Source organism: Cylas formicarius, unplaced genomic scaffold (genome assembly GCF_029955315.1).
Source record: "Cylas formicarius isolate icCylForm1 unplaced genomic scaffold, icCylForm1.1 PGA_scaffold_10__41_contigs__length_53128322, whole genome shotgun sequence".
Lineage (NCBI taxonomy): Eukaryota > Metazoa > Arthropoda > Insecta > Coleoptera > Brentidae > Cylas > Cylas formicarius.
In genome coordinates, this window is record NW_026844214.1 from 48970439 (window position 1) to 48994674 (window position 24236).

Consider the following 24236-nt stretch of genomic DNA (forward strand, 5'->3'; position numbering starts at 1 on the left):
CATAAAAACACCCACATCATAATCTAAAGATTGTAATATAAAGAAAAAAATTATCTTACCATCGTACTATCCTAACCTTAAAAACCCTTCTACAATCATTGAAATTCGAGGCCGTTAGTCAGGATCGGGTTTCCACTTTTACATCAAAGTTGTGGCATGGTGCAATTAAATTGAGGCGCCAAGCTATGAAGAATTTCCTTGCGCTGCTCATGCCACAATTTTTTTGAATAACAAGCCAAGTACTATAGAACCAACGTTTTTTTTTTTTTTTTTTTGAGAAAGTTTAGCCGTACAACCTACGAATTCTGTGATTCCAGTTTAAAGTAGGGATGTTCCGATACCATTAAAGTATCAATACCTACTCATTTCGATAGTATTCAAATCTTTTTTCGATACTATTCAAATAAATACTCCTAAAGTATCGATACTTACTCATATCGATACTTTTAGAACTTTATTATTTTTTTACTTATTTTAAGGAAACTAACAACAAAATTAAGAAGGAAAAGAACACTTTTATTATAAACGTTTGCGTCCCGTTAAGCACGTACTTTAAAACAAAAAACTCCATGATAATATTGGACTAATAAGCCGATGATTAGAATAAATAAAATTGTTCGTAAGCAATCTCTTGTATGTTTGACAATTTATATTGGTTGACAATGAAAAAAAAATGAATGGCGGACGTCTTTCTCGCGTTTGGCTCGGGCTCGGTCGAGTGAAGTCGGACGACAAGCGACAACGCGTCACCACAGATTAGATAGAGATTATGCTTGTCTGATGCGATCGTTTTTTTGTAATGGTGAGGCTGATTCGATTTGATACCAAGTACTTTTGTTTCGATACCGAGTAAGTATCGCAAGATTGATTCGATGCTATAAATACTTGGTATCGAATCAAAAGTATCGAGTACTTACTCGTATTTACTAGTATCGGGATCTCCTTAGTTTAAAGATGACAGTGACGTCACATTTCCTATGTTTTTTTTGCGTAAAATAAGATGCTTTTGGATGCTTAAGAACCTTTAATGCTGTTTTTTGATAATTAATGTGAACATGAAATTTCTACCACAATTTTGTTATCGGTTGTGCAAAAAACAATTTTTTTCTCACAATACTTACCAGACGTCGTCTACGCTTACCTGAAAAACTTGTGCCTTAATCTCTGCGCTGCCTATATAATAGCTCTACGGTAAATTAAAACAAATACAAAAATTATGAAACCACTTTATTAAAGACTGCAATAACAATTTGATCGGCATTTTTTGGTGAAAATCTTATATGGTAATCGCCATATAGGCAGGGAATATCAAGATGTTGTAAGCAATAGTCAACTCAACGTACGAAAGTATTGAAACTCTTAATGCAACTATGTACCCTTCACAGTATAACCACCAACATACAACCAAAAATGGAAATAAATATATGTATAACTTATAATAAGAAAACGGAACTATGTCTTTAAATGACGGTTCTTAAAAATAATTCTCGTATTCCGGGTGAGAGACACCTCTGCACAAAAAAAATTGTTACCCTATAAGGTGAAACGATAGTTTCTCGAAAATACGGATATTTCGTACTCGTATTGCTTCAAAAAGGAAGTGAAAATGAAAACATAAACGCGCACCCAATTACTACCTACGCATTAATATATTTAGAGATATCAGTCGAGAATACGTCGAGGTGGTGGGAATGTCCACGAAAACCGTTTTATCGAAGACGCAAAAGGGATCAACGCTTTTTTTTTTCCATCTTACACGTTATTCGTTTGACAATTTAGACCGCTGTTTTCTCGTTTTTCTTTCCCCGTTGGGATATACCATGCAGCTATTAGATATTATGGAATGATTTCCTTCGCGCCCCATATTTTACTTGCACTTTGCGCCATTTTCTCTCTTTAAACTTTAAACGTATTCCCAACGATAATTCAACGCGATCGGGGCATATATTGAGGAAATACTGCCGAAAATATGCCACATGCCACAGCTGTAGGCCATCTTGATAGGAGGATGTCGCAACTTTTTATTGGTTGAAAACGAAATTTGACATTTTATCACAAGAGACAATTTCAATATCTAGGAGCTCTATGGTATAAACCATATAGCTACTAGAGATATAGAGGCAATACTTATTCCAATAATGCAGGAACTTATGAAGCAAGTATGAAAAAATTTACAGGTCCATTCGCCGGGCGCATGCGCGAGATTTAGAATTGCATTTTTTAACCAATGACGTTGCTACAATCAAAAACCATCAAGGCCGCGGACAGACTATCAGTATTTTTTCAAAATATGCTTAGGATCTCGTCAAATATTCTGAGGAAACGAGCTAAGTGTGTGGAAATCGCTATTTAGAAAGAAAACGGGGCAAAATGCAGGTTAGTGGGTGAAATGGGGCCGCTATATTACCTAATAGCTATATGGTACAAATCAATTAGCATTTATATAAATCCTGATTTACACGATGCAAATTATTGTGGAGACCACAAAAGTAGTTCATCCTCACGGACCGATTAAGTGCAAGGAACCGAGTTGCATCAGATTGCAATTTAGAAGTTGTAATTTTTTGGTAGTTTTGTTGCCAACCGAAAATTTATATTGGGGTTAAGGTAATTAATTTCGAAGGGCGCGACATTTTACGTGTTTTATTTGGATGAGACAATTCGCATAATAATCGCAGAGTGAGGTTTAGGTTATTTTTTGGCTAGCGATGTTTAGTAACTTTCGAAGTTAATATTTAGAAGGTTGGAAGCTAAAGGTTTGTTTTTATTTGTGCGAAATATCGTGCAACAAATTGAAACAACTTTTCGCAATGTGAAAATCGGGTTTTACTCGTTAAGTCGAAAAATTGCGTGCTGCCGTAAAATTGCCTTATTTAATGTCCAAATTTATTTACAAAGGTAGGTTGATTAGGTGAAGAATCGCGTAATATCACAGAAGCCCCTGGAAGATCGACATGCTAAAAATAAAAAAAAACTTTTCCTTCTGTGTGGTCTTTAGGAAAAAGCCGGTATGTTATTTTGTTATGGTAAGATTTCGAGGCACGTTCCGCTTTTTGAAGGATAACCTCGCATTTCCAGTACTCTACGCGGCAAAAAAATCTGCCCATGTTACCAATACACATAGACTTTTTTTATACTCTAAATCACAAAATAATTAAATAACCTACCAACAAATACACGCTGTAAACTTTATACAAGGTGGACACTTTTTAAATGAGAATGTAGGGGTAACTTTTAAATCGTTACAGACCAATACATACATTTTGGTGCTTTGTGTTGTGAAGGTACGAACATTAAAATTGGCAGGGGGGAGTAACAAATATTTTACAAAAACCCAAAAAAGTTGTAGCGTTCAAAATGAGATTCTTCGAAATTCACTGGTCTCGTCTACCAGGTGTCCGAATTTTGAATTACTATATTGACGCTGACATTTTAACAGTATTTTTGTGCCATTTCACTTTCTGTAAAAACCCCAAGCCAGTTTTATAATGGCTGATGTAATAAGCAAAATTAAACATTAAACATCAGTATAAACTAATGAATTGCTTTATACAAGTGAAAAAATTGGGAAAAATTCAATTTTATTTTTTTTCTCAAAAGTCAATTATAAAATTGGTTAGTTTTTTTTTGTAACGAATTTTAAAATGTACAAAAAATACCTCTATTTAAAATTGCAATGTTGCCAGTAGCAGTTTAAAATTGGAAAGTCGCTACAACTTTTGTATAACAACTAAGGACAGAAACAACTAAAATTCACAGCTTTTATCTCGCCTAATCGCCCTGCATCTTTAACAGTTTAAAAGTTACCTGCTATAAAATGCCATCGAAAAAGAGCCACCCCCCCCCCCCAAATATCTAAGTTACCTTATTATAGTAATCGATAAAGATAGCCCCCCTCCCCCCAAATATCTAAGTTACCTTATTATAGTAATCGATAAAGATAGCAAGTTAAATTTAATTACCTAGCGAGTTATTACGCTCTTATGTTATCAAATGGATACTCCATTTGAAGTCAAGTTAAAATTTATGACCGAATTTAAAATAGGATTTTTAAACTATACAGGGTGTTTCATGATAAGACGCTTTTGATGTACAGGGTGTGAAAATATTTTTAAAAACGGTTTTTCCTTATGCATAAAAACAATGTTTAAATTTCATATTCGCAAGTAAATTCCGATTATTTCACTTTTATTATAATTTTATCAACAAGATTTTTATTGCTTATTTTTTTCTAACAAAATAATCGCGATTTTAAAAACGGCATTTAATTTTGAGAAAAGTAGCGAAGTGCCATTTTTTTCGATAAATTTATTCGGTGTATTTCTTCGATGCGACTGGTGAATGTAGAAAACTAATCAGCCGCATTGTGAGCCCATACAAGCAAAACATCTGAAGCATGAAAATGAAGTTTCCACACAATAATAAAGTGTTTGAGGATCTACATCAATATAAACTTAAGAATCAGCATCTTATTATAAAATGCCCTATATACAGACGAAACTTTAATATTAGGAATAAAATAATCGCTTTATTGTGATGAGGAGTTAATTATAATTTTTCCTATTTTTTCGGTGCTTTAAATATTCATTTCGATACCGAATAGCCAATATAAATGTTATTCCAACAAAATCTAGGTTCAAAGGCACAAAAGTATGAAAGCGCTGAAATAAAATAAATTAAATTTTTGACAGTTGTCAGAATTTCGGAAAAAGTAAGTCAAATTTTTTTGAAAAAAAGTCAGAATTTTAAAAAATAAATCAAAAATTCTGGAAAAAACGCCGAATTTGTTGGAATTTCTGAAAATTTTTGAAAAAATAAGATTTCTGGAAGATATTGGAATTTCTGGAAAATAAGCCAGAATTTCTTTAAAATAAGTTAGAATTTCTGAAAATTCGTCACTTCTGAAAAATAAGCCAGAATTTTTACAGGCATTCAATGTTTTTATTTTCTTCCGATTTTTTCATTAGTTGGCAAAGTTTATAGTATAATATTAAAAATTGACAGTCATTTGGACGTTGCTCTCACAGAGCTCTAATTCCACTATATTGTTTAGATAAATCTGTGTAGTTCTGATTGAAATATGATGGAAATTTAAAAGAATTTTCAATTTTTCATAGGAAGGCCGTCAAACTCTGTTCTTTTTTTGATTTATTCTGATTATTTTAATAAACACTGAAAAGATGAAAAGTTAAAAATGTTTCAGAAATTCAAAGTCAAGTCTGAAACTTGCATAATTAAACTGAAAACTATACTAGAGGGACTTTTGTAAGAAATTTTGACTTGTCCAGAAATTCTGACTTATTTTTATTATAAGTCAGAAATTTGCCTAATTAAACTTTACTATACTATTACCATTTACCATATTTTTCGTGGCCTTTTAGCGCTTTCGTAAAAAAGTATTTTTGTTGAGTCAAGACAACACAAGGAAAACGATTTTATTTTCCATTTTCCGCATTTCTTTTTCTACCGTATAGTTGCACATCTCCGGCTAGCATCGAGTTATAGTTTGGAACCCCCCACCCTGCCCAAGACAACATCCACCATTCAAAACAAAAAGCTTAAGACGATATATTACATGTAATGTACAAATACAAAATAAGGATCGTAAGAACACAATGGAGTGAGCGAAAATGGTCGTGTGAAAATGACAAGGACACGAAAATCGTCGACATGATATACCAACTAACGATAAAAAAAAATAAAGCTATCGACCAAGCTGTTTCGAATATTCAAATTGGCACTATCTAAATACGGCAAACGTGGAGGAGACCGATTATGAAACGAACAAAACGCCGGTAAAACTGAAAAAGGCTCTTCGCTAACCCGTACCCGTAAATAAAGTAAAACAAAAGCCTTACCGTATAGTCGATTTTTTTTTCGTGTCTCTTTAACTGAATCTTAATAAATTATAATATGTACAAGTCTCAACGGGCTACTCCCGTTTGTCTTTTAAGCTACTTAACTTTACGCCTCATCGAGAATCGAAATAGTCTTTTATAAGTGTGTGTGTGTGTGTGGGTGTGTAGGTTATTAAGTCGTTTCTTCGCTTCCTATTGCACACCGTAATCTTAAACAGACCTCGATATCAATTTGTTGCGCGTCAACTACGACGTTGAGCCCTTGGTATACTTAGAATCGGCCAACCTGTGTAATGATGTTTCGCCATCACCCATTATCGCCACCTGCAAAGCACCAAATACCTTAAGAATAGACCGCCAAGCGGCTCACCAGACATTCATTAGCATATTAATATACGTTCACTTTCTAACAGTGCCAATGGGAAGACAGTATCATCAAAAGGGCGCTTCGTTTCTTTGGAAAAAAAAAACTATAACAGCGGCTTATTTAGCTATTAAACCATTTTGTGTTTTATCTCGGGCCCTTAGGTCTTTAATATGCAACGGGGAAAGATTTCATAGATTTAGCTTAAACTTGTTAAAGAATCTTTCATTGTAATATTGTTTACAAATCTTCTCGATTCCCCTTGCATCGATTGTTGACAAGCAAGTTCGATTCATCAATAACCGACGCGACGCAGGAGTCATCCAGAAAATTTGTTGATAGTTTAAGGTTTTGATTCACATGTTTTTTTTTTAGGAATTAACCAATTAGCCAATTTTGTAACTTCCAATTGAAGCCAAAAGAATTCCGTGTATCATACACACAAAAAAACTTCTGGATTCCTCCTGCGTCGGTTTTTGCTGAATCGAACTTGCTGACGTTTCGCCAATTATCCTGTTGGCTTCTTCAGAGCTTGACTGAAACTGACTCGCATTTTTCTCTGTACCTGCTTATATATTGTTTGGGGGGAGCTGAGCTAAATGAGGGACATAAACACACTGATTTCCATATTGGTGACAGGTAGAGACCTGAGTCGCAGTTAAGATTGTTAGGTTGTTTTTTGATTCTGGGAGTCACTGAACACAGAATTAAAACACCTTACCTCTGCTTTTCTGGGAGTCACTGAACCCAGAATTAAAACACCTTACCTCTGCTCTTCTCTCTAATAATTTCCACGTTAAAGATATTAAGCATTCCATCAAAAAATACCCTTCACCACAACCTTCCAATAGCAATGAGCAATTCTACACTTGCCGATGTGGTCCTTCCTTACATTAAAAAAAATACTGACCACATATCAAGCGTTCTAAAGAAATATAATGTCAAAACCAGATTTACCACTTGTCCAAAAATTTCTGAACATCTTTGGTCCGTCAAAGATAAAATTCAATTTGAGATGGGAGTTCCATGCATATGTGGTAAACAATACATTGGAGAGACAGGACGAAAAGTATCAACTAGGCTCAAAGAACACAAAAGAGCCTTACGACTAAGACAAATAAACTCATCACATAAAATTTTTTCCGATAAAACTAAAATTCTCGCATGTAATTCTTCTATCTATATCTAAATCTATAAACAATCTAACAATCTTAACCGCGACTCAGGTCTCTACCTGTCACCAATATGGGAATCAGTCATCCGAGACAGTGTGTATACCCCTCATTTAGCTCCGTCCCCCCTCAACCAATATATATGCAGGTACAGAGTAAAACGCGAGCCAGTTTCAGTCAAGCTCTGAAGACGCCAACAGGATGGTTGGCGAAACGTCAGCAAGTTCGACTCAGGAGGAATCCAGAAGTTTTGTAAAAAGTATTACAGTAGCCTGTGGAAGTTTCTTTGAAAAAAAAAAAACAAACTATATAGGTGTTTTTGGAAATTTCGAAGATTTTTTTCAGCTTGAAAGGCCTGGGACAAAAGAGGAGGAGCCTATGTTTTCTTGCAGAAAGAAAATACCCGCACGGTGAAAAAAAAAGTATATAAGTATAAAAGAGATTAGAAAGAATGCATGTGTAATAAAGTGTAATTAGTAATAGTGTATTATTATTTTTTAATATTTGTCAGCCCAGCTAAAAATGGCATTGTGAAAATTGAAGGTAGTGTTCATTGGAGAATTAGAGTTTTCAATAATAACGATTTATCAGCTCTACAGATCAACCAGGTCCATGGATTGCTTGGTCAGTTTTCTTCACATTTTCTTGTCAATTGCTTTCTCCGTTCATTTGCTGATCCCCATTCTTGCCATCCACCTTGTTTTTGGTCTTCCGCATCGATCTTAATCGTTGGGCTTCTATAACTCCTATAACATCTGGTTAGCTATAAAGATTTTTAATTCCTTGTTTTTTGTTTTCATCCATATTTTACCCTCTTTCTTTGCATAGTAAATCTTACATAATATTTTTCTCCCAGGCTCTCAATCTCTCCCGACTGTTTTGTATACTCTCACTTTAGCTTTGCTGGATATAAGTTTACTCTTGTCTATGTAGTTTAAAGTCGTCCTCAGTCCAGTTCATGTACACAGTTTTCTCTTCGTTGATGCTTACACGAAATGATGCTGCTTTTTATAGTTTATCTGAGTTCTTGTTTACTTTTTGTGGACAGTACTAAGTCATCCGCAAAACCTAGACACACATATTAGCCCCGACGTATGGACTTTTATCTCCCTTTTGACCTTTTTTAAGCACAAATAATAATCCTTAGGGTCTTACTGCTTCCTTGGCTTCCAATTTATCTGAGATTCCGTCCTCACCCAATTATCTGTTCTTCTTGGTGTGACTTGTATCATTTTTGTTAGTTTGTTACAATTCGAAATTCTTTTAGTGCTGTTCTTTTTATGTTGGCTATAAACCACACTGGGATTTTCTCCGTTGCCTTGTTCATAATGAGATGCAATTATTTTATAGGCCACTACAACCCTGGAACTTACTTTTATCCCATTTTTATGCACAAGGCACAGTATCGCTTCTGTCCAATTTTTTGGAAATTCTAGCCTATCCTTCTTACTTCAACACTTCGTCTCTTATTGTTTTTTTAGTTTATGACTTCACTGATTTCTTCTTGCGTGGGCGGTTTTTGTTCATTTTGATTATGGATGTCCATTATCCTCCTCCCTTTCTCCTGTTTAGAATATTCTCATCCCCACCTAATAATTTGGTTCCCTGGTCTTTACAGAATATAATTATGTTGGTATCCTTGTTTGTCTTTGCCTACTCCTTTATGTAGGTTCCTTAATTCTATATTCCATAGTTAAATTATTTCTTCTAATTACTTCTGCTTTGCCTGATCATCAAACCATGTATCATAACTTTCGTCAATATTTTCTGCTTTGCACAAGTTATCTAACTCTCTGCTTATATTTTCTCTATAGTTTCTTTGTTGCTCCTTAGTCGTTTGTCATATTACCCATCTCCTTTCTGGGTCATCTATTTTTTGGAATAATTAGCTTCACTTCAACTTCCAACACAAAGTGATCACCACATCCACATCTGAAACTCTATACAATTCTGATTGCTCTTTGTTCAGTTTTTTCTAGTAGTATGTAGACTATTTGATCCAGGACCCCTTTGGAGCGCTTGTTGTCTCATGTTGACAAGGACTTCCTATTATTAGGTATATCTCCGTATGGTCTACAATAGAGTAATATTTTCAATGACCTACTGCTGTAAAGTTTGTGTGCACACTGATGAACTAGGAGAATTTTCGCACCAAAAGATTGATTGAAAATTTAAGAGGGAATAAACTTTGTAACGAGAGGAGATTTTGCAGAGATGCAGATTAGTGATGAAAGGGTGTGATAACTGCATGTGCTATAATTAGATATGCGCTTAATTTTGGATTTATATGTATATTTTATTACCTACAAAAAAACTGTATAATTCCACAAGTGTTAATTTATGTTTAGTTTATTCATTTTTAATATATATATATATAGGGCCGAATAGCAATAAAAGTTCATCCAAAACACGCGAATAAAAGCAATATAAACAGATTCGTCACGTTATACTAGCGTTCCGATTGGCCGGCACAGTTAGAAAAATAACGTACGCTACATGTCATGTCCCAGTGTGCAGACCGAAACAAATTCGATGTGTTGATTAAAAGGATATGATGAAAGACTTCGGTGAGCCGACACGGGTTTGCTTTCATTCCGAAATACAACTGACACACGATTTGAGGTTATGTTACCTCAGTTCAAGTCGAAAGAATCGACGCGACATCTACAATGAGGCGACAAAACCACACTGTGAAAAATCGATGAATCATCACGAAAAGGAAGTACCAATGCGCGTGGCTTTTTAGGTTATATGATCGTTAATTTAATAGAAAATTTGTGTTATTTTATAGAATGGTATTTACATAATTATTTATGGGTTCGACATACTACATAAATATTTAAATTAGAGCTTGTATTTAATAATTATCAAGCCTTGTGTTCAAGTGTGTTACTGCGATTTTTTGATTAACTACGGTAAAAACGTCCCGTCTTTCGAATTGTAAGGAAAACGGTAAGAATTTACAGAGAGTAAGAAATTTTGCCATTGCCATAATTTAGTTGTCTACCCCCTATTTTACTATTGGTCACGAAGTCAAATTAAATCAATTAAATCAAATTAAGCTTTTATCAATGTTAACTTGCAATTATTCTGCTAAAGAGTATTAAAAAATATAATGATATAGTCTCCAATAAAATAATTTTGATATCAAAAGTAAGTACAGAAATACGATTCATTAAAAAAATAAGACAAAGTTTTTAAAATACCTATGATTGCACCGCCTCCGTATGAATTTCTAGACCATTTTTTCCAATTCTACATATTTGTACTATATTTTAAACATTAAAATAGCATAAAGCGATTAAAACTTTTTTTATTTTATCTTCTTTCACCCATATTTGATATTTTAAACTCCGTTCAACCAGATATATCCCTTCCTTAACGTGACGACTCATACTTAGCGTTCCGCTGCCTTGTAATATGTGAGAGGGGTGTTGAAAGAATACATACAATAACGTTTCAGATAAAAATTAACCACCAGTTTCAACCTTTAATTCTATTTAAGTTGAAGTTAATTTAAAAGCCCCGTAAACTAAATTACGAACCAAATTAATCGACACACCGAACGCAAAAGCCGAGACACGGAAAGCTAAAAAAAAACTGGATGAATATGCACCCTGGGATAATTTACACGACGCGTCCAAGTTAACAAAATGGCGGCGATTTTATTAGCTTGGACGCCGGAAACGAAATTATGTTATGAGTTTTAGGGTTCCTGTAATAGGGCAATGATTTGCGACATGCAAACTACATGGGGAACAATGAAACATCGAAAATTGAAGGAGTGTAATAGAGTAAACGCAGCCCATGCAATTTGTTATTGTATTAGCAATGTTGCGGGTCCCGATTATAGATTTGGTCGAACGTAATGTTTTAGAATCATTCCGTTATGGTTTTCGTAGTTTCAAAAATTTTGTTCCGTTTCGATTATTTGAAATTCGAGTCTTACTTAAACGTAAAAGGGGACAAAAGTTTCCCTACCGAAACGATTTTTTTAGAAATGTAAAAATTTATGAAAATAAATAGTGAAACACTAAATTTTCTCATTCCGACAACTTTGCTAGCAAGCAAGTTGCAATAAGATTTTTTTTTTCAAAAAATTTGATTTTTTTTTCAATGAAACGTCCACAGGCTACTGTAATACTTTTAACAAAAGTTCTGTATTCCTCCTGAGTCGAACTTGCTGACGTTTCGCCAATCATCCTGTTGGCTTCCTCAGAGCTTATATATTGTTTGGGGCGGAGCTAAATGAGGGACATAAACACCGTCTCGGATGACTGATTCCCATATTGGTGACAGGTAGATATCTGGGCCGCGGTTAAGATTGTTAAGACACTTTTTCTACCAACGAAAAATCCGAGAGTCTATAGAAATCTATAAACAACCTAACAATCTTGACCGCGACTCAGGTCACCAATATGGGAATCAGTCATCCGAGACGGTGTTTATGTTCCTCATTTAGCTCCGCCCCCCTCAAACAATATATAAGCAGATAGAGAGTAAAATACGAGCCAGTTTCAGTCAAGCTCTGAAGAAGCCAACAGGATGATTGGCGAAACGTCAGCAAGATCGACTCAGCAAAATCCGACGCAGGGAGAATCCAGAAGTTTTGTGAAAAAAAAATTAGGTTATTATTTTTTTTAAAATAATTATGTTGCTCTAACAATGTTAGTTAGCCTTCCACGATTGTCAATACGCATAACATAAAAATTCAAAAATTGACCATCACGTTTTAAAGGTTTCTGTTTTTATTTAAGTTTTAATGAGGGTCTATCTATAGGTACCTGAAAGTGGGAGGGCCCACTCACCTCAGTTTAGCTCCAATTATTTTTTTTGGTGGCGAATTGTACCACAAATAATCGACATTTTGATACCGTTCAATAGAGAAAAGACAAAAATATATATCCTATAAATTTGAGACTTCTACAATTGTAAATTAGCGAATTATAAAAATTCAAAAATTGACCATTAAATTGTGAAGGTTATTTATTTTTTAATTTTTTCTTTTTTGCTGGAAGGAAGTTAAAATATTTATTAAAGGTGGAGGTCAATGATGTCTATCTAAATATACCTCAAAGTCTCTCCTACCCCCTTCGCTTAACTCCAATTATTTTTTAAAAAAATTTTAATCCTTACAAAAAAATTGTCCTTTACGGCGAATTATACCACATATAACAGATACTTTGCTACCGTCCAATACAAAGAACCAAAAATCTATCCTAAAAATTTCAGCCTTTCTCGACCGCAAATATGCCAAATATAAAAATTCAAAAATTGACTATTAAATTGTAAACGTTTTTTTTTGTAATTTCCTCCAAATACCTCTAACAATTTAATTTTTTTTATTAAAGGTGGCGGTCCGATTAGTCACAATTCGATCAATTCGATTGCAAATAAGTGGAATATAAAATTTCGAAAATTGGTTATCGAATTTTTTTTTCAAAAATTTAAGCTTATATTTTTTTGACACACCTATTTTGCAAATTAAAAACCACGAGGAAAACCAAGCAACCAACACACCGACGTCATTCAGATGATAATCTACCAATACAACCAATTTTGGAAACGTTATTTATCTTATTATATTAAGGTTGCTATATATTTGGTTGCATAGCGTTCATTATATCTAATATGGCTGAAAGAGGAAAAAAAAAAAACGTTTTGATGCAAATTATTTTAAAACAATGTACAGAATGATTTTTGTGTGAGGATCAAGAAATTAAGAAAAAAATTAAGCTAAACAGAGAGGGGTAAGAGGAACTTTGAACATTTTTAACATTATTGAAATAACCTAGATTAGAAAATTAAAAAAAAAACTTTAAAATTTAATGGTAAATATTTGACTTCTCATATTTCGTTTACTTATACTTTGTTCCATTCTCTATTGGATGGTAGCATTCGATTATATCCGAATCTCTGAATTTTTGAAAAAAAAAATTTATATTCTTATTTCGTTACAGTATTGGAGTTTGCTTGCTAGCGATGTTGGTGTCCTGAGAAAACTTGCTGTTTGAGAATTTATTATCATACATTTTTGCATTTCCAAAAAAAAAGTTCAATATATTTTGAAACTGGGAACACACACTTTGAATTATCTCAAACTAGTTCTATTAATTTAAAAACGAGACGGTTCTAGAACATTAAATAGGAACAAATCTAATGTATCCAAGGGAAGTAATTTTAAACAACCAACGATGCAACGTGCCCGAGATTTCTGAAAACCAACCGAAAAAGTTAACCTCATGCACATATATTAGAACCAACGAGGTCTGCTAACTAACTACACAAATACACGGGGATATAATAATTTACGAAAATTTAGAAAAATAAAACTTTATTTGGGTATATTCTATAGACATTACTACATTCAACGTAGAGACTAAAACTACATTAAATAAGGGAATAACAGTAATATTGTCGACGTCGAACAAAAATAAAAAGTTAAGTTAAAAAGTGTGATGAGTTTTATCAAAATGTCATCTTTCAAATTTCAACACTGCAAAAATAATAATGATAGGAGTGTTAAACCTCTCATCGATCTAATCGGCTCGGTTCATTATGGTAGTTGTAGGTATGGCAATGATTCTCAGTTAAATCCACAATTGGTGTAACGATTACAAAAAGAAAACTCGTACAATACACAAAATATAAAAAAGTACTTTTTTTTTCGATTTTTCGATAAAATTATCATAAAATATATATATACATAACAGTCTACGTGATAACAAACGATAACTACTATTGCACTACACGCGTAAAATGCTGGCCAGAAATACTGAAATACTACTAACTTTTAATCTCGAAAGGCAGTCAAAGAAAATACAAAAGCGAGCCGTGGTATCCGGTACCGAAACGTATGGGTGCATGCAATAGGTATGTGAGGGAATACTCGAACGGAAGATTCGGCTCGCCTATGAGCAAGTTGGTAACTATTGTTTAATATAACTAAGGTTAAATAAATAGTGACGTTGTCGCAGTGCTAGATTTTTAAGAAAAAATTAATATCTGGGGATTAAACAATGAGAAGTATAATAATCTAAAAAAACCTTCCGAAAAAAATCCAACAAATTGGTATTTGAAGTCGCAAATATTTAAGTCCTTTTAAAATTACAAACTATTCTCTCTTTATTATATTTATTATTATTATAATCGGCTAAAGAATCTTCAAAAAAATTCTACAAATCGATTATAAATATGTATAGAGTGAGTTTAATATAAACTGTTCTGTGGTTATTTGAACATTTTATTTATTATTATTTATTATTATTTGCTAATCGAGCAATATTTTGTATATCAAAGAAATTTCATAATAGCAGAACCTTCAACGAAGGTGCTGATACAAGTGGATTTATTTATTATGTACAGGAAGATTCATTATAAGTGTCGACATCCCACTAAACTCTTTTCCGGCAAAGTTTAATATAAAAGTTCTAAGGTTTTCTTTCGTCCATGTTACGTTTACGCATAGAGGAGGATCTAACAAAAATGTAGATAAAAACATTGTATTTCATCAAAACGAATAATGAAACGACTAGTGAAAAAAATGGCCTACTAAGTGAAATTTTTGACATTATCTGTTTTAAATATTAAAAATAACATGTCTTTAATAGAATTTTAAAATCCTCGTTTGAAGGGTTCACAAATAAGAAAAAAATACGTTATTTGCTATTTTTTTTTACACCCCTGTATGCGTGGACTTAACATGGAAAAAAACTTTCAATTGTACCCTACTACAATTTTTATATTAAACTTTTTTTTTTAATCTAAAGGAAAAAAGTTAGCGGGGGTGAACATTTATAATGGTTTACTTACTTAGAAATTCAAAATATTTAAGTCTTCTTAACGTTGTTTGATTACTCTGTTTATCAACATATTATTTACTGATGTTACTTATAAATTATTTGGTGATCAAACAATATTTTATACGTCAAATTGAACTTATGTTTTATATGTCAAATAAAATTTATAATTGCCTACAGATTGATATATGCATTTAGAAATTAAACGTTATAGTTAATTTGATTTAAACTGTTCTTTCATTTTATTTAATAACATATTTTTGCTCAAATTAATTACACTTTTACCTAGTAATCAAACAATATTTTACATTTTAAAATGTATAATAATTTAAAGAACCTTAGACAAAAGTTTCTAAAAAAATAATATATGCGCTTAGAAATTTTACTTTCACATTACTTAAACTGTTTTATCATTTTATTTATTGATATCTTTTTGCTGAAATTATTTACACATTATTTAGAAATCAAACAATATTTTACATATCAAGAAAAAATTATAATAATTTAAAGAACCTTTGACAAAAGTGTCTACAAATTGATTTTATTAATTTAAGGAACCTTCGACAAAAGTGCCTACAAAATGATATATCCACTTAGAAATAGAACTTTTCTGTTACAGTGAATTTGTTTTAAACTGTGTTATCATTTTATTTGTTGATATGTTTAAACAGGAGTACCACAAATTGATATATGCAGTTAGAAATTCAACTTTCATGTTATAGTGAAATTGATTTAAACTGTTTTATCTTTTAATTTTGTGATATATTTTTGCTGATATTATTTACACATTATTTAGTAATCAAACAATATTTTTGATATCAAGTAAAATGTATAATAATTTAAAGAACCTTTGCAAAAGTGCCTACAAATTGATATATCCACTTAGAAATAAAACTTTTCCATTACAGTGAATTCGCTTTAAACTATTTTATCATTTTATTTATTGATATATGTTTGTTGAAATTATTTATATATTATTCAAGTAAAATGCATAATAATTTAAAGACAAGACAAGACAAAAGTGACTACAAATTGATATATGCAGCTCGAAATTCAACTTTCACGTTACAGTGAATTTGATTTAAACTGTTTTATCTTTTAATTTTTTGATATATTTTTGCTGAAATTTACACATTATTTAGTAATAAAAAATATTTTTCATATAGAGTCATAATAATTTAAAGAATAGTTGAAAAAAGTGCTTACAAATTGATATATCCACTTAGAAATAGAACTATTCCGTTACAATGAATTCGCTTGAAACTGTTTTATCATTTTATTTATTGACAAGTTTCTTGAAATTATTTATACATTATTTAGTAATCAAACAATGATCAACATATCAAGTAAAATGTATAATAATTTAAAGACCCCTACACAAAAGTACCTACAAATTGATATATGCAGTTAGAAATTCAATTTTCACGTTTCAGTGAATTTGATTTAAACTATCCTATCATTTTATTTATTTACTTTATTTTTGCTGAAATTATTTACACATTATTTAATAGTCAAACAATGTTTTACATATCAAGTAAAAAACCTTCGACAAAGGTGCCTGCAAATTAATATATGCACTTAAAAATTCAACTTTTTCGTTACAGTGAATTTGATTTAAACTACTTTATCATTTTATTTATTGACATGTTTTTACTGAAATTATTTACATATTGTTGGGTAATCAAACAATGTTTTTATATATATCCAATAAAATTCATAACAATCTAAAGAAACTTTGAAAAAAGTGTATCAATACCACAATAAATAATAAACAGCTTAGTAGAATTGTCATTACGCAAACCATGTGTGGTGTGAATTGTGTAGAGAGAGAAAAAATTCCGGCAAGTCGACAACGTCTACCTCTCGAATCATTCTGGAGGAGGGGGTGGCGGGACGTCGGCGGGAGGCGCGTCCGTCGGGAGGGGAGGTGGGTGGATTTCGTTCACCCCAAGGTGGTACACGTCGCCGCCATACACGTATCCCGCGTAATACGCCGGATACATCCCGTAAGTGGGCGGGGGGACGCTCATATTGGGAACGACCGGAGGCGGTACCTGTTGAGGAGGGTAATACGGCATTTTGGGAGGTGCGAATGGAGAAGGAGGCGGCGCGTTTCGCATTTGGTATGTTTGAGGAGGTCTGTAGGGGAAGCGCTGGTGATACTGATGGGGCGGCATCCGGTGGGGATATCTCGGGGGCGGGCGAATCGCCGAATGATCGGCGGCGGGGGCGGGGACGGGCCGATGTTCGACGATATCGCTTACCTTGTGGTACGAGTGTTTGCCGTTCTGCTTCTGCGACTCTTTGTGAGCGGATTTCGAGATTTTAAGGGGCGGGCCGCTACTATTGGACAGAGAGCGGTCCCTCTCACGTTTCCTGCTCGCGCTCACGTCTACGGAACCGGTACTGCTGCCGCTCGTGCTACAATTGGTGATCACCTCTTTGGGAATCTTAATTTTGAGACCTAAAATAGCCACGGGAATTGTTTAAGACTTGTCGAGCTCAGTGCTTATTGCAAGTAAAATAAATACGTATAGCAATTTCGGATGAAATGGAAGTAGCAAAAAGGTCGGTACAACTACCGACGCCTTGATATGATTTTCCAACCAATCTCACGTAAATCTAATCTACGTAATTACACTTTTCAAACAATTTTTGAATTCTAAAGCGCCATTTTTCTTTTTTTTTGGAAATTTTTTTGACAAACCTCATTTGTAGCCCTTTAATGAAAAGCTTAAAAAAACTAATGTATGTAAATAGGTTAATATTTTTAGCTATTGTTTTGTCAAACAACTGACAAAAGGAAAATTGTCTTTAATTTTTTAATTATTTTATTATCACATGTAATTATTTTAGTTGTATAACTCTAGACCGTCAATTTGACCTAATGTGCGGCGCACAGAGTGTCATTTATTTAATTCAAATTTACAACAATATTGGCACCCAAAAATTCTATGATTATAATAAAAAAGGTAGTAATAGACTACAAATTACAAACATAAGAACGAATAAAGCGGTGAATAATCCATTAACTAGGCTTGTAATTGGCTTTTAACTAGTACTGTTAGACTGTTTCCGTGTTCTTTTTGTTTTTGTTTATTTCTTTAGGCTTTTTCGTGTTCTGAATTTTGTAATCCACCGTTTTTTGTTAAAAAAAACTAAATATATAAATTATTCTCTTTTTATAGATATGAATGTGAATAATTTCTTAAAAACTGCTCTCACAACTCTCACCGCATCCCAAAAGATATGTCCTTAAATTACAACAGTGTAAACAAATTTATAAAATTGTATGATTACAATAAAAAAGAGTAGTAATAAACTACAAATTTTATACATAAGAACGAATAAGGCGCTGAATAGTCCATTAACTAGGGCAATATTGGCTTTTAACTAGTACTGTTAGACTGTTTCCGCGTTCTATTTGTTTTTGTTTATTTCTTTAGGCTTTTTTGTATTTTGAATTTTGTAATCCACCATTTTTTATTAAAAAAAAAACTAAATATATAAATTATTCTCTTTTTATAGATGTAAATGTGAATAATTTCGTAAAAACTGCTCTCATAACTCTCACTGCATCCCATAAGATATGTCCATGAATTAGAACAGTGTAAACAAATTTATAAAATTGTATGATTATAATAAAAAAGGTAGTAATAAACTACAAATTACAACCATAAGAACGAATAAGGGGCTGTGTTCTTTTTGTTTTTTTTTTTGTTGTTCTCTATTACAACTAAAAATAAAAGCCCCAAGTCGTCGAGAAAAATTTGAAAAATATCATTTAACCTCGAAATAAAAACAGATCGTCTCACCTCCGGAACTTGGCTGGGGTAACGGATCCACGATCCCTTCGGTCCTAATTTTGTCTTTGGGAATTTTGATCTTGATACCGTCCGATAAGGGCTGTATCTTATCCTTCTGAATCTTTATCTTGATCGGTTCGCTCAACTGCGGAGGCTCGACGGCGCCGTCCTTTTTCTCCCTCTGCTTGTGCTTCTCACGATCCTTGTCCTTATGCTTCTTCTTTTTCTCTTTGTCCTCTTTGCTACGGTCCTTGTGCTTGTGCTTCTCCTTCTTCTTTTTGCTCTTGTGGTGCGAATGTTTTTCCTTGTGTTCGGCCGCAGGCTGTTCCGCCGACAACAGACTATTGTTAACGGTAGGTGCCTGCTTGAGCAGGTTGCTTATTAGAGTCGGGTTCGTCTCTAAACCGTTAACGATGGCTGTTTGTTGCGGAACAGTCGAGCAGTGTTCCACACTGTGAAAATTTATTTATTTATTTATATAATGCTTGAGTCGTTTTTGAATTGAGTTTGTGCAATTGTTATGCTTTTTTAATTCAACATTCAAAATACATATAAATGAAATATTTCATATAAAAATGTTAACATCCTTAGTGTTATTTTTAATACACATTGTTATATAAAAATATTTTCACTTTGATGTTTATGGTTATTATTTGTTGCAAAGAGTTTATTTAATTGTTTTTGAATGTTCAACATTAAATTATTATTATAAAAGAGTTGATTTGATTTTTAATTTTGATTATGTTATTACAATATTGTAACTGACTAAAGTTACTAATATAATTTATTTTATTGCCAATTTTTGATAATTATCTTGTGTTATAATTTTAGTTTCTTTAAAACTAAATGAATCCGTTAAATTTTCGTGTTTATGTTAGTTTGGCTACGTCCATTCATACGATTTTCTAAAAGTTGGCTTGTCATTCCAATATTTATTAATTTATTTATTATAGATTAAAAAAGATAACAATACTAACACTTATTAATACTATATAAGGTAAATTTGGAAAATTTGCATTTTTGAAAGAGCTTTTATGGGTTTCATAATTTTGAAACGTCATTCTTATAATTATCATATGTTGGGTTAACATGTGTCATAATAAAAGGAAGAGGGGGTAGAAATTAAAATTAGGAAAACAACATTTTCCATGACCTATGCCTAAAAAAATTTAAGATATATGCTTAGTTTTTGGAACACCTTCTTATATGTTACTTATTTAGAAGTTAGTTTTGGTTTAGTTTGAAATTTCAAATTTGTGTCACATAAAACCAACCATCCATCCTTTGGTTATAAATATACAAAAAAATAAATTAATTTATTACTAAATTATTAAATAAATTGATTAAACAATTGATTAAATTTTTTCTTTTAGTTCAATCGTGCGATTCCCAGTGATATTTTTTCAAATATTTTGCGCCACCTGTGTGTCAAGCTAAAAATATAAATACGAAAATTGTAGCTCTCGATACAGTTTACGATTAAATATAATCTTTTACAATTTTTTTATTTACGGGTAATAATTTACAAACGAAATCGGCCACTTCCAGGCCACACATCCTGTACATAAACGGAAAATGGCAGAAGCGAGTTAGTTACAGTTAGTTCCTGCTCCATAAATTTTTCCAATACAGTAAACGATTTTCGATAAAAATAAAAAAAACCTAACCAAAATAACCTAAAAAATTTTTTTTTTGTTAATTTTGAAAAACACTTTTGAGATTCGATTGGGTTCCACTTCAATTGAATTATAGTGTTACGGTGAAAAACATGAACTCAATTTTCGTTTTTCTTTTTTTGCGAATGACGGCACAACCCCGTTCATTTTCTGACAGCATACATACATGATTGAGAAATCATCGAATGCGGTTTTATTTTATTTTTAATTATTTGTTTCGTAGCAATGTCCAAAAAACAGTGAAAATCGAAAAAGAAAGTCCACCTTTCAGAGTTCCGATGAAAGCAATTTTTTATTGGGTCACGTGTCTCGTGGACTGTTTAAACAGAGCGAAATTTGAACGCTGTAGGTCAAACCGCTCGAAAGTTAAGGGCCATTTAATGTCGCGTCTACCGAGGAACAGAGAACAAACAAAATATCAAAAACGTTCTTTTTTTTCGACGTTAGAGAGCATTAAACTCAATCGACATCGTTCCTTTTTGCATATCGAGTTGTTTGTTACAACATTTCAAAATGAAAAAGTCAAATCGAAAAAACTCGTTAAAATTTAAAGCTTGATTTGTTGAAAATATATCCGGATAAATGTTTTTACCTCAATGTTTCCACCAATCGACAAAAAAAAAGATTAATATTAAGGGCTCACATTTTCACTATATTTTGGATGATTTTATAATTGTTTTTCGACCATTCTTACCGTATAGCGGGAGGAGCGACGTGGGGTTGAACCACAGCAAACTCCACCGGAGAAGATAACGGTTCTCCTCCTTTGTTTCCCTCCGTAACCTCCTTGGAAGCCATCTCGGACCCTTCGTTGTGGATGTCGTTCATCCCTATCGTGCTGTCCCGCATCAGATTCTCGAACCCTTCGACCTGGTCGATCTTCTTCATCGTCGGCCTTAGCTCCGCCTCCGAGCTGCTCGAGTAGTTCCTTACTCGCTCGCTAGATGGCGACTTTATGGGCGACAACGCCGGTACGTTGCTCTGAGGAGGAGTCGCCTCGGGAGAAAAGAGACTCGGCCTCTTTATCACGCTCGGAATGGGAACCTCCTCCTTAATAACTTTAACGTCTTCTAGGAGGGGCTGTTTGGGGTTCGCGCCGCCCCCGTCTCCGTTATAGTGCGTTTTGGAGGCTTGAGCGGCGGCTTTAAGGACGGACTTGGAATCGGCGAAAGGCGACTTGACTTTCTGTGAGGTAGAACTCGAAGACTTTATGTACACGTGGTTCTGGTCGAAGCCCGAGGGCTCCGGTTTGACGTGGGGTTGCTGCTGCTGCTGTTGCTTGGGTATGATTTTCGCGGGGTCGAGCTTCGGCCTTTGCCTTTCCCCCCCGCCACCGAAATTACTTAAACTGTTCTGTTCGGTTTGGAGGTTAGGTTTCGGCGCGACGTCGCGTTTCACTTCGCGCACACTGGCCAACCCGAACGGGGAATCCTTGGAGGCCTCCCGCAGGATGTCCCTCGGTTCCCTGTTAACTTGGGGATGTGGATACGAAGGCGGGACGCGAGAGTGAGATTTGAGTTTGGGATCGGGCAACGGTTGGGCGTGATGGAGGATCGATTTGCCGCTCATCAGGGCGAACCTTTCCCGTTCCCGTCTCTCTTTGCTCTCGCGTTCCTTTTGCTCGCGCGACTGCCTGCTACCGGAAGCGTCGTGCGGTTTAGACGACCTGTGTTTATGCAGATCGTCTTGACCTGAAATTATCCCGCCTCTTTGAGTGGAGATTCGAGTCACCGGCACGACATATACCTTTATATTCCAGGGCTTTGTGGGCGGACCCTTCGACCTTTTTCGGATCCGAATCCTGGAAAATAGAGATATTCTTGTGCATTTAGTAATCTCATTTATTAAACATTGTACATGACACTACATCAACTAAGAAGAATTGTAATTAAATTGAAAAATAAATCAACAGAAAAATTATTTTTGTGCAATCGGATATCCATTGTTGTATTTAATAAATACTTCACTTAAGACAGGAAACATTCCCAAAGAGATCAAGCGTTATTCTACCTAAAGGACCAGTTCCGAGTAAACTGGAGAATACGGGCCGATTAATTTGTTATCGGTTATAGACAGAATAAACTAATTTTCAGTCTCGATTTCGGGAGAAACACTTGTGTGGATCGTCTTAACAATATGTGTGCTCAAAATGGATGGCTAACATTCATGACGGTAATATAGTTTTAACTGTGTTCATTGATCTTCAAAGAGCCTTTGCGACCATTGGAATAATTGGAATAATCCCTCTGTACAATTTCACTGGAGGCAGATTCTGCTCGAGGGCGATTTTGTGCCATGGAATCTGAAATATTTTTGCGGAGGCGAAGTTCCAGGTATCCCGTGCCTGGGAACGGCTGAACGAGATATACTATTGCGTTTTTAAATGTAATATTGGGGAAGGACTGATCTCTGGTATTACGACGCTCGAAACCGACAGTATTTTGAAGATCGTTCGTCAAAACCAATCCAACTTGTTTTACAACACCAATTTTCAAGTAGTTGAATGCGCTACCCGAATCCTATCGCTGTTTAGACAGTCTGTCCAAGATGAGGACGTCTATCATGAGGTTAAATTAAAAAAAAGTTGCAAAAAAGGGTTAAGTTTAAAGGTTTTTAAGGTGCTATTGAGAAAACTAAAAATTTCCCATTCCTTCGGAAGATACGCCAAAAAAACGGATAAACTGTTTCCATATGGAATCAGAGGGAACGTGCTTATGTGGATAGTTGATTATCTATCTTTGTGACAGATTCCATGTAAAAAGGATTAATAACGTGGTGTCTGATAAGTTGGTGTGCCCCAAGGCAGTGTATTAGGACCTTTTCTTTTTATTTTATATGTGAACGATTTAGACAAATTTTTGAAAAATTGTTTTGTCAACCATTTCGCGGATGACACTTTGCTATCAATTCCTGGGAAAAATTACTTAAGTGTCACACAATATGAGCTAGGAATTAAGGTTACTTAGTGACTGGTTGTGCGTAAATAAACTCAAGTTAAATTTAAATAAAACAGCATATATGGTATTTGGGAGTAAAGAAAATTTCAAAAATGAAGTATCTGGGAGTAGTTCCAGATTCTCAATTAAATTTCTCACAACATGATTACATTTGTAAAAAAATTGGAAAAAAGATAGGTTTCTTGCGTAGACTTTCGCCTGAGCTTAGCCACTGGAGCAGACATCTTGTTTTTAATGCGATTATAAGCCCTCATGTTTGGTATTGTAATTAATTCGCTTTTGATTCCTTGTAGAAACAGTTTTGTTAATGTTGTTAATATATATATATATATATATATATATATATATATATATATATATATATATATATATATATATATATATATATATATATATCTCACGTATTGATTCACGGATGGAAAAATGTGATAACACTATATTCCGGGATATCATCCGTTCGCTCGTTGAACTCCGACTGGAATCCTGCATCCGACTGGAATCCTGCAAATCTTGCATCCGACTGGAATCCTGCAGACGTTTCGCCAAAATCTCACTTGGCATCTTCAATGCTCGCGCTCCGAGTGTTCGAAGTGTTTTCGGAGCG

General features: G+C 33.8%; 1 protein-coding gene across 3 annotated transcripts in view; it reads right to left on the reverse strand.

The window, feature by feature from the left end:
• Positions 1–4138: 4138 nt before the first annotated feature.
• The window catches only part of LOC132704488 (cyclin-T), a 30617-nt gene continuing 10519 nt past the window's right edge, over positions 4139–24236 (reverse strand). Inside the window, exons 5-9 of one of the 3 annotated variants that reach the window (XM_060674521.1) lie at positions 22422–22476; positions 21370–22366; positions 19009–19451; positions 17458–17657; positions 4139–6182 (exon numbers count right to left, since the gene is read on the reverse strand). In XM_060674521.1, coding sequence (XP_060530504.1) covers positions 6105–6182; positions 17458–17657; positions 19009–19451; positions 21370–22366; positions 22422–22476 — 1773 coding nt within the window. In that variant the 3' untranslated portion in view covers positions 4139–6104. Of the gene's footprint in view, positions 6183–13709; positions 17658–19008; positions 19452–21369; positions 22367–22421; positions 22477–24236 lie in introns of those variants that run through there. The other 2 variants (XM_060674514.1, XM_060674506.1) reach the window with 2 other exon arrangements.